The following is an 11,704-nucleotide window of genomic DNA, read 5'->3' on the forward strand; positions in this document are numbered from 1 at the left end:
TTCTTTTTTGATTTTAAATAGATTTACTATGTAAATATGATCAAGTATTTTGAGGTTACCTGTCATATTTTTATTTACTTAACCGTTTAACAAAGTTTACTATCTATGTCGTATAAAATTATTAGACATTTTTATTCAAAATTTACCAAAAATTCATAAATCATATCAAAACTTAAAGCACTGTATAGGGTATGGGGGTTGTGTTGAAATAATAATGATAATTTTATTTATTTTTCTGTAATAATTACATTTTATCATTATTGCCTCAAGTGGTTTTGTAGTACTTTAACATTTTGCGTGTGTCGCTTCTTATGCTAATTTAGTTTTTATTTTAGCTTTATTTATTTCTTTGCAACAAGCGTACCATTTTTAAATCACCTCATAGTATGTTTTTTTTTGTTTTATCGATTTTTTTTTTCATTTTGTTTGTAGAAAAAAGTCACGAAAATATAGCACGAGTTCTGAAGACACGAGCAGTAGCTCCGATTAGTGAAGTGACTGGATAGAATAGTTTTTAAGTTATTATATGTATTGTATGGATTGTTCACTATATAAGACTTATGTTTTAATATATTGCTGAATATTTCACATGGTGTTTATATTTGCATTTACTTAACCTGTGGTATATATGCTCATTATTTTGCCATTTTTTTTATCCTGAATTGTATAATTTTGCTAGTAGTTTAGTTAAAATTTTTTGGATATTGTATCTATGTTAAAATGTATTTAAATACAAATTGGATAATTGTCATAATTAAAGCAAAATTTCTTTGACGTTCCCTTCAAATATTCATTGAAATTTTCATACATTAAATCACCTCCATTTTGGAATTATTGTAACATGCGATATCCGTTACTAACAGGGGTGTGCTACTAAACTTGTTAATTAAAGTGATCAGAACCATCATAATGTGTTACACTAACTCTCGGCCAGTTTTTGTAATTTATTAATGTAATATGTTTTCCTCCGTAGCGCACCCATAATAGATCTTACATACGAACCGAACAGATACAAATATCGAAGAAGAAGGTGAACTAATGGAATCCAATGTTTGAATTTTAATCGTTAAGGAAATTACTTCAAACTGACAGATGTACACAGTGTTGCTATATTTCAATGGACATTTATTTTCAAGTGTTTGTTACTATATTATTAATCTGATTTGTTTCTTTTACATTAAAGTTTACTGTGAAATTATGTTTGTCTTTTTTTTTTATTTATTTTTTGCATGCTAGATTGGTAATGTGATGCATTTGTATAGAGAAGTTGTAGAATACACTTAAAAGAAATAACTTTTTTTTTCAATTTTCTATAAAGCTAGTTTGGCATTATCACTACAAGTTAAGGAGGTAAGCCATATTTGCATATTTTAATACAAAGTATGATACTTTCTCGATATTAGTTTACATAATCAAGTAAATAGTATTAGGTGATCTTATACTATGAAAGAGATAAACTATTTAAGTATTGATGTAAAAAACGCGATAACTCTATTCAAATAGCTATATAAAATATCGAGAAATAATTATGCCTGTTACCATTTCACATTCAAATTAAAATTGCATGTTAAAATTTGATTTTGTTCATTTTAACACAACTAACTTTCGCATGTCCGCTAACAAATTAACAATTTGATCAGCGCAAGGAAACGTCCGATACCGTACAGAAGACCAACACCGTCCTCGCCGAGCACACAGAGCGACTACAGCAGCAGATCCTCGCAGAGGAGCTGGACTCGCTCCCCGAGACCTGAACACGATTGAGACAGCTAACCATCGACAATGACAAAACTGGTTTGGGGCCAACCATAAATTACGTTGCTATTTTTATGTTGACAACCCTATGTGTTTATGAATATATACCGAAAACCGGAACGGTAATTTTTGGCGCCAAAATATCTGACATTCCGTTTTATAACGGCTTTAGTCTTTTTAGTTAAATACGCTATTTTAAGGAATATCTCCATAATAGTTTCGAGTATGTTTTATAGTAAAACATACAATTTAATGTTGAAAATAGTGTCCCCCAACCTCTCCTGACCGTAATATGACGTAATTAATGGTGGCCATTGTTTTCTCAAGAATAAGCTGTTGGTTATGCTATATGCTTTATTATAACTGATTAAAAACAATCTCGAATATAAAATCAAGAAATATAGGACAAATATAATCAAATTAATATTGATTAAATAGTCAAAAACATCTGCGTAATGAAAATGCGTATGAAAAACTATGAATTTAATGCAATGAAATTCGATATAAAAGATATTTAATTAAAATTATACATTTTTAACGATTTTCGACTTAGTTATACATATGGGAGTTTGAATATTCGTTATTTATAAATAGCTAATGCTTTAAACATTTATTATAAAAGCATTCCAGTTTATATTTAAGATTAAAAAAAATATCAGCAAACTGGCCAAAGATTATTTACTCTAAAATAATTTGATTACAATTAAAAAATGCCATGCTATACTCGTAATCATAGAAAATATTGTTTTGATCTCTTTTTACACTCTTATTTCGTTATAATATTTTGTTGATAATTTTATTCAAACGAAACTCATATAGACATTAAGCGTACCAAAAATACTCTAGTCGTAACAACTTAGAATTTAATTCAACATGTTTTAGATTATAGTGCAATATATTTATTGAAAACCGATTATTTATAATTATACAATTCAATGTAGTCATTTATAGCTTATTTATATTTAAAAATTGTAACCATTTTGTGTTTATATTTTAGTAGAAATTAAGTCGCAATTTAATTTTCCAGACGGAAATCTAGTCTTTTTACATATTTTTTCCAATCTAGTCTAATTTATTTAATTTACTAACCACCGCATTGTTTTCATAATTGTTTTAAATGCATTTTTTTTTATTTTTGTGAATTATTTATGTACTACACTGTACTGAACTGTATTCATAAAGTATATGTAAATATGGAATTTCACTTTAAAATATTTATGGTAAGCAATAACATGGATGTGAAAAAAGTAGACAAAAAATCTCAATATATTTAATAAGTTACAATAATTACAGTCAAAGTAGACATTGATTAGTTTTGTGTTCAGTTCATAGAAGTCATGCATTTTAAGACAAATAGTATAATTAGATGAATTCCATGTTCACCATAAAAAACTCTTGGTCAAAATAAAATTACCTTATATGATTTAGTTATTTTATTGATATTATCTTGCCTATTGATTTTTCCTATCCTTTCTGTATTGTTAAGGTAGCATCTCAAATAACTTTAGAAGATCTTTGACTTGAAATATTTTCCTTGCACCTCAAATGTTCATGATCTGTTGCAATCAATGCAATTTTTTATATATTTTCTCTGGTTTTCTTAAAGTGGATGTACAATAGAAAATAAAATAAACATATGTAAAAATATTTTATTAAATATCAGGTAATAATTAAAGTTGTATCAAAATAAAATCATGGAATGTTACAATTCCTTTTAAAATATACTAACAATTATTTCTTTCAAAAAATGCATCAAATATTAAATATATTAGGATTGCAAACATGTTACACTTATACATAACCTATAATCACTTGAATACTTCTACATTACTGCAGAATTATGTTATATTAATGTACTGTTTAATACAAAGAACTAGATGAATCAGATAAGGTTGAACTTTGAATGATTTTTTGCTTCACAGCCTCTTCAATTAAATTGAAATGTATCTTTTAACAATACAATCTTAATAACTCAAGGATACAGAAATTATAAAATCCTAATATATCTTTCCCTGCATTAAACACGTAAAAATAACCGCCACCTTCCATCCCAATCATTAACACTCCATACCATAAGTTTTTTTCATAAAAACTTGAAGTCTAAAATGTCTTAGTTGCCAGAGTTCTTCTTTTGACTCTGTTCACGTCGTTTGGTTGCGATGAACATTGCCCAACCGAATCCAACGAGATTCATAAACAGCACTCTCAACTGAAAATAATAAACAATTTCTTATCATGCTTGGCTATAGTAATTATAAAATATTACAAGGAAAATTTAATTGTTGAAGCTCAATACTGTATATGTTAAGGAAATAACAAAACAAATTTACATTTATTGTTATGTATAAACAATTAGTTACAAATAAAATCATATAAACATGAAAGTATTAAAATTGAACAGTAGTATGAATGGATTATGTGACATAGGATATGAGTAAGAAATTACCACTTACCATTGGTGGAATAAATGCCAAGTTGATGATTTGGAACAGAGTAAGCCATTTCCAGTTTGCTTCAAGAACTGAATAATACAGAGAAAACAGCTGCTTCAACGCAGCATTGTGATTCTTTCCCTCAAACCTTGATAATGTGTATAATGAAAAAGCTTGCATAATTGGTGCAAAGATTGCTCTTTCAAATAATAATTTCTTGGCCAACGGAAAAGCAACAGCATCTTCAGGGAATATTCTTTCTAATATTTCATAGAAATAATGTGGTATTGTGCCTCCAAATAATAATCTAGAAAAATTAAATTAACTTACTTTGATAAAACTTATTATTTACTAATAATTGTAAATTTTAATGTTCATTTTTACTGTAGAAAATGTTTTTGATTATGAAAAAGTTATCAATCTTACCCATATAGTCCAAAAGCCAATACAGGATCTAATCTCAGTGGTTGACCAGCCACAAGTTGTGATGCAACACTCCCAGCTGATCCCACCACACAACTGTAACAAAACAAATATGTATTGAGTTATTGTCTTAACATGTAGACAAATCTATTATTAAGAACTTCTAAAGTAAATAACTTTTAGCACATACTACTGAATGTACTTTTAATAACTCAATAATAGAATTGTAGGTAATTATTAGTTAAGTTTTTTATAGAAGAGTGGGTATGTAGAATTTTGATTAGTTGATTATATGAAAATCAGTTTTTTTCACAAGATATGGACTTTGAACATTCAACTTGCTAAGTATTCATCGCTTAAAATGTATTAGGTATAACATTTTATCGTAGTAAAAAATTTAAGCGAACAACATACCTTGTTATTGCTTTAGTTTTAATAGGATGTAGATACAAGTTTTGTAAATAGGATGCTACCAGATTCATGATTGGTTTTGATAGAGCCATTTTGCACAATCTTCCTTATTTTAAATGTTAAATTTATATGTTTACGAACAGTTCTTGAAAATTTTGATTACAATACAATCCTGTAACGGAAGGAGCGAGAACAAGGCGGTATCTATAGATCAAAGTTTATAATGATAAGTCCGTTATCATTACTTGTACTTATCAACTACTGTGCGGGCAAAACTGGCAAAACAAAACGAATTCCAATAGGACTTTGTGACAGTGTCTTGCAGATTTATGTTGTCAAGTTTTGACATTGACGTTGGTTGACGACTTTTCAACATATTTCAAAGATTAAATAAAACGAGAGTGATACAATTTTTTAATATTTATAAAAAAATAATTTTATAATACAAGTATTAGGTATGTTGCTTCTCTCTATGTTTCGTAAGTATTTTTTGTGGTATTGTTAAGATTTGTCCAATAAATGCTGGTATCCGAAAATTTTCTTGCAAAAACATAAAACTTTTAGCGTAAAACTGATCAAAGTTTTACAGGTTCCTTTTGACATAATTGACAGTTAACTGAATTTGTCGATTTGAAATTTTTGATTGTTTGGTGAACTCTGTGTAAGAAAAAGTTTTGTTTTGTATTTTGTGTTTGGGTTTCTCTGCAGTTTAACTAATTTTCTTGAAGTATTCTTAAACTGGAGGATTTTAAGTTATATTGGCTATCATTTTGATTATGATCGTCAGACAAGCCGTGTAATTGAGTGAATAAAATAGAGCCTGTAAATAATAATAACTTTGGTACTTGATTCGTATTAAGAGAGTTATTAAATGAGAATCAAAAAATTGGCAAAGTTACATGGATATTATAAAGTGAAACGAGATATATCATGGATAATAAGGCTCATAATATTCAATTATCAACGAAGGCGAAGCCAATTCGTGAATTGCTACCAGAGCTGAAAGGTTAGTATAAACAATATTACTAACAATATCATATTAAATATTAAAAACATTAATAATAGTGATTCAATGTATATTCTATTCTTTATTGTGTGATTTTAGGCATAATATCAAAGGATTGTATGAGGACCCTAATGGCAGCACAACCAACCCCCAGAAGAGTAGATCTTAAACCACTTTCATATACTGAAATGAGAAATGTTTTAATGGGTAAATATGTTCAGATTTTCTCTATTCCATGAAATAAAAGTTATAAAGATAAATATTTCTTATCAGTCTAAACAATTGCTATTCACTTTTCAATAAGTTTCATGTTAAGAAATCTAAAGCGCTTTTGCTGTATAAAATTAAATGTAATTTAAATAAGTTATGAATAAAAACATGCTTCATTCCATTCTTTATGAGCAACAGTTCGCTATGCCTTTGGTATTTACTTTAAAATCCTCATTTAAATATTTGTATATACTGATCAATATGTTATGTAAAAATGTTTCTAATACCAAATTAAGGTGAAACTGTTTATTTTTCACTTACACTCATAAAATATTTTCTTTCAGGATTACTGGTCTATTTCCATATGATTAGAAAACATTAGCTAAATTTTTATTTAATTAGTAGTTTTTGCTCTACACTCCGTACATGTCAAATTAAAAAATTATTAAAACAAAAACTGAGTAGCCTTTGTGTTCTTTAAGACTACACTCTACATCTATGCAAAATTTCATTGAGATCATTCAGCCGTTTAGGCTACAAAATCTAACAAACATCCATCCATCTAAACATCCACATTTATTCTTGTTTTAATAGATTTTTTTAATTTCCAGATTTAAAAGATGAGACTACAGTCAAATCTACCCCAGCAGTTAATCAAAATAGAAAAAGTAGATGGAACTCTTCTGTTAAATTACCAAAAACTGAGCCAAAACCTGCCACTGGCAAAGAGAACTCCGTTAGAAAAACATTGAAATTACAACCAAAACCAATGGTGAGAAATCTGTTGATAATATTTTGTATTGAAAACCTATAAATAAAGTCCAAAGACAGTTATTCAATGATCTTGGATATTAATATTACTTTTCAGGCTTTTGGAAATCCAGTAACACCAAAAGTTTCTAAACCAGTTTGGAATGGGAAAAAGAGCATTGTACCAGGTATGCAGTTGTTACATTTAATTAATATTATAAATGCGAAAGTTTAGATGGATGGATGGATGTTATAGTTTGTAGCCTAAGCTGCTCAAGGGATCTCAATGAAATTTGGCACAGGTGTACTGGAAGAACACCTAGGTTATCCGCTTTTGTTTTTTTTTAATGTCACGGGGACAGAGTCGTGTCGTAAGCTCGTTCGACATGATTATTAAATAGCTTAAAGTATAGATTGGTAAAGCATATTACAGCCAATCTTTCTAATATTATAAATGTGAAAGCTTAGATCTATGTATGGAGGGATGTTTGTGAGAGTTTACCATCTAAACCTGACAGATCTCGATGATTTTATTATTTACATTATCATCTAACATTTATTTAATTCTTTATTAATTTTAAATTGCGTAAACATTTCAGATAAAAATGGTGTCCGCATCAGTGGTGTTTATAGGATACCAGAAACTCCTACAAATAAAAACAACTTATTGTATAAGAGAAAAACTCTTTTTAACAAAGAGAATGATGTAAGAAAATTAAAAACAGAAAGTAACTTCCAAAAACCTCTAGAAGGAATTCAAGATGTACCATTATCTAATATATCTTCAACATCCAGTTGTGACACAAGTTTTCTACAAACAGAAAAGAAAATACAAGATTTAATAAGTAAAACTGAGGCAAAACCTTTTAAAGAAGCGGGTCCTACATTAGAAGATATTGAAGAAGTCTCTCCAATATTATCAACACCTCCAAAGGAAAATAGCAGGAAAGAAGATTTACATTTCAATAATAATAATAATACAGAAAAACTTATGTGTAATTCAATAATATGTTTCGATGTTGTTAATCAAAGCAATTTAAATTGTATGCAACTTAACGATTTATTAAAACTGAAAGAGCAAAATGAGAATAAAATCAAGATAATGGAACAATATTTAAAAACGATGATGGAACAACAAAAATATATTGACAAAATCATCAATGAGAAGAAAATAGATTCTGAAAATACAAAACATGATAAAGAGAACACATGTGAAGATAAATTAGATAATCAGAAATTAGACGCTCAAAGCAAAATTGTAGCAATACCTTGTTCAGTCATCAAATCACCTACAAAATCACCAACATATAAGATACCAAGAAAGAATTTGTGTTTAAGAAAAAAGGTATTCCACAAATCTATGCCAAATATGTCTAGTTTACAATCACCTAGCAAAGACAACAAAGCTCTCTCTATTTATATGAAAATGAAAGAACAGATGATATTTTTAAATACGCCAATAAAATCCAAAAATATAGAAGAACCAAATACACCCGCTGTGACGTCACAAAATCTACAAATGCAGTTAGACAAATTGTATAATTGTTCATAGGAATAACATTCAGATCTACATGAAATTAAAAAGGCAAATATATCTTCAATCAGTAATTTAAGAACTTCATTTTGCTTATGCGCTCATTTTTATGGATTTGCAACAACATAAACAATTAATTTATAAACTAAATTAAATCTAACCAATATTAATGAAATAACATTTTAAAATGCTGGCAAATTTAAACTGTGTTTATAATAAAAATAACAATAACTTTAATGGAATGCAATTGTAAACAATTTCAGTATAAAATTTGTAGCAATAAAGAATGTAGGTTTTAAGTACTATAAAAAGTTTATGAAATTTTGCTGGTAAATGCCTTTTAAACATTTTATTGGTTCATTAAGTGGTTCAGCTGAGGAGTTTATTATAGACTTTAAAATATATAATAAAAACCTATGCCCACTTAGAAATTGTTAAGGAAAATAGGATAATACATGTCATAGCTAAATTAAAGTGATTTTTAAATATGTGTAAATTTATATAAAAGAAGAATCGTAGACTTTTGTATATTCTTCATAATTTATTATTAACACTTTAACATAGATTTTGTTTTATTTTATAATAAATAGTTTTATAGACATTGTGTATTCATTCGTGAAATAAATTATGTTACAAGAGTTTATTGTAAGATTTTATATAGTTGATTATTTTCTTTGTGCCTCTGAGTCTTCGTTCGGAAGAAAATGCATCAAATCGGCTGTGGTGTTACCGTCGGGTCAGGCGTATTTTTTTTTATGTGACGACGCATTACTTGTTTTCAGCAACTCGATTTTATGTCGGTTTCTTAAAGCTTTAGTAATTCAATAATGAAACCAGTCTAACTGAATATTTTTTGCATATAAATAACACGATTTAAGGTAGATTTCTTTTACTCTGTGGCATTAAAATTCAAATGTCATGACAATGACACGTGAACGTCAACTTCTATTTACATGTCAAATTATTTATCGGTGATTTTTTTCTGATAAAATATCGTTGCATTCACAAAAGTTGTATTGAGATACTGGACACGATAATTGGTTAAAATGGTTACTTTAGTTAATATTAAAGGCTTTGAAGAATTTTCCAACTATACCGCTTCTATTGATGCAAAAGGCCCACCTGTTCTGATCTACTTTAGCGGATCCAAAAACGCCGAAGGCAGAAGTTGGTGTCCAGACTGCGTTGAAGGTAATTTGTTGTCTAAAATCTGAAACAATTTTTAATGTACTTAAAAACCTTGCTGTTATGAACCTTGACATTTCGTAGTTCATAAACAAATTGTATGGTTGATGTTTAATTTTAAACCTCCTTGGTCATTTTGAGTACTTGAAAACTCTTTTATGTTGATGTCAATGTAAGATATTTGGAAGAAGAATTTTTGTGACATTGTTTGAAATGATGGCTAAACCAAAAGTGAAAGAGGAATTTTTGAAAAATCACGAAGAATTTAATGCTTTCGTCAATAAATTGCCTCAAAATGGTCCTAATGTTTATTTCCTTTTTTCGGGAAGTAAGAAAGAAAATGGCAGGAGCTGGTGTATTTATTGTCAAATGGGTATCAAAACATGCTTAAAATCTTTACATAGTTTTTAATTATGACAGCCTTTATGCATGATTCTTGTATTTTTACCACATGTACCGTTTTAATCATGTTAATATTTTTCAGCTGAACCAGTTATTAAAGCATTTCTAGATGAATTGAAGAGAAATGTTGTATTTGCTTATGTTGATGTTGGTGACAGAGATTAGTGAGTATATTGTTTGCCCTATTATCTTGTAGAATGGACATGCATTAAACTAATCCACCTTTCCACCAATCCACCCTTTGATATGTAACATCTATATTCAAGCTTAAATTATATGTGCACATATATTTTGTACACAATTATTACCTAAAATAAAGAATTTTTTAGGAAGCTTTTAACATTCATGATGTTAATTTTACTTTTTACTTCAGAGTGTCATATATGGAATCAGTATTCAATGTTATTTGACAGATTATACAGCATTATTTGTAAAATAATCCAGACAGATTAGATAACTTAACACTGTTTGCAAAACATTGGTCAATTCACTGCAATACTCTATTTACATTATTACAAAGCACAATTTCCAATGACATTTGTGACAATAGTACTAAGGTAACTGTTATCAAAGGTATTTAATCAGAGGTATTTAATTCAATATTTTATTGGCTTTTGTACAGAATATCTCAAAAACAATAAAAAATACCGTTAATATTCTTCATTGTGTTAGTAAGACAATGGTAGGAATGTTGATTGAGTTATCAAACATCTAAGCATATGTAACCTAGTTTATTATCAATGTAATAGATTCCATATGAAATTGCTATATTTTCTTGACTTGGGCATTTTATATACTTAGGCTATGGCTGCTTTGTCAAAGATTATAAAATTGTTGACTTCTTTTTATAAAAATATCAACACCGATGAAGGGTATTAGGATAGAAAAATAAAATAACATAAAGCATGCTACATATGCCCTGTTTTTACAATTTTAATATGCTATGACCTGGTTTTAATTAAAATAGTGAATGTGTAGGAATAATGTTAATTATCAATTATACAGTCTTAATTAACAGTTAGACTGTTTGGTAAAAACAATCAGAATTGAGTGCATTAATCTAGTTTTAGTTGGTAAAGGTCTAACGATTTATTTATTATTTCAGCTGGAAAGACAGAGCATGTCCTTTCAGAACAGACAGTCGTACAAAGCTTTTAGTAATTCCGACGATAATAAAGTGGAAAGGAGTGCAGCGACTTGAAGGCAGTCAGTGCACGAAAAGAGATCTTTTGCAAATGCTGTTTGAAGAAGATGATTGAATATCATAAAACAAGAAATTAAATTTAAGAACTCCATGTATGCAGACTTGAGGAAATATTATAAAATATAAACAATCCATTTTATTGATCAACTCTCTTGAAATCAGTATATAATATGTATAATGTGTTTGCGGAGTGTTAACACACTTTTCCATTTAATTATTTTGCCTGTCTCAAACCAATATTTATATTCCAGTACAGTATGCGTTTGTAAGGCAATTTTGCCTATATGAATGTATATATACTTAAGCAAATGTTTCTACAATGTGTATATTTTTTTAAATAAAAATGTATTATATATTTATTGGTTTTATTCAATATTTCCAACCTTAATAAT

At 28.3% G+C, this 11,704-nt stretch overlaps 4 protein-coding genes across 5 annotated transcripts in view; 3 read left to right on the forward strand and 1 right to left on the reverse strand.

The window, feature by feature from the left end:
* LOC106109102 (serine/arginine repetitive matrix protein 1) overlaps positions 1-1,843 on the forward strand; it is a 9,366-nt gene extending 7,523 nt beyond the window's left edge. The window contains exons 9-13 of the mRNA XM_013290504.1: positions 433-489; positions 974-1,030; positions 1,237-1,240; positions 1,319-1,350; positions 1,641-1,843. Of these exons, the coding sequence (XP_013145958.1) occupies positions 433-489; positions 974-1,030; positions 1,237-1,240; positions 1,319-1,350; positions 1,641-1,764 (274 nt within the window). The 3' untranslated portion in view covers positions 1,765-1,843. The remainder of the gene's footprint in view (positions 1-432; positions 490-973; positions 1,031-1,236; positions 1,241-1,318; positions 1,351-1,640) is intronic.
* Positions 1,844-3,480: 1,637 nt separating this feature from the next.
* On the reverse strand, positions 3,481-5,359 carry LOC106109331 (peroxisomal membrane protein 2). The gene is made up of 4 exons (XM_013290788.1): positions 5,025-5,359; positions 4,614-4,706; positions 4,209-4,494; positions 3,481-3,964 (listed from the first exon to the last, which is right to left on the reverse strand). Exons 1-4 carry the CDS (start codon positions 5,111-5,113, stop codon positions 3,866-3,868), a joined length of 567 nt encoding a protein of 188 aa, XP_013146242.1. The 5' UTR covers positions 5,114-5,359; the 3' UTR covers positions 3,481-3,865.
* A 281-nt stretch (positions 5,360-5,640) lies between these two features.
* On the forward strand, positions 5,641-8,565 carry LOC106109343. The gene is made up of 5 exons (XM_013290806.1): positions 5,641-6,027; positions 6,127-6,234; positions 6,849-7,009; positions 7,106-7,175; positions 7,587-8,565. Exons 1-5 carry the CDS (start codon positions 5,952-5,954, stop codon positions 8,537-8,539), a joined length of 1,368 nt encoding a protein of 455 aa, XP_013146260.1. The 5' UTR covers positions 5,641-5,951; the 3' UTR covers positions 8,540-8,565.
* An 877-nt stretch (positions 8,566-9,442) lies between these two features.
* On the forward strand, positions 9,443-11,667 carry LOC106109346 (thioredoxin domain-containing protein 17-like). 2 transcript variants are annotated; one of them, XM_013290810.1, is made up of 3 exons: positions 9,443-9,712; positions 10,191-10,272; positions 11,214-11,667. In XM_013290810.1, exons 1-3 carry the CDS (start codon positions 9,568-9,570, stop codon positions 11,365-11,367), a joined length of 381 nt encoding a protein of 126 aa, XP_013146264.1. In that variant the 5' UTR covers positions 9,443-9,567; the 3' UTR covers positions 11,368-11,667. The 2 variants fall into 2 exon arrangements, with proteins under 2 accessions (XP_013146264.1, XP_013146263.1); XM_013290809.1 differs by lacking the exon at positions 9,443-9,712 and adding an exon at positions 9,835-10,079.
* Positions 11,668-11,704: the final 37 nt, after the last annotated feature.

This window comes from Papilio polytes, unplaced genomic scaffold (assembly GCF_000836215.1).
Source record: "Papilio polytes unplaced genomic scaffold, Ppol_1.0 DF821289.1, whole genome shotgun sequence".
Classification (NCBI taxonomy): domain Eukaryota; kingdom Metazoa; phylum Arthropoda; class Insecta; order Lepidoptera; family Papilionidae; genus Papilio; species Papilio polytes.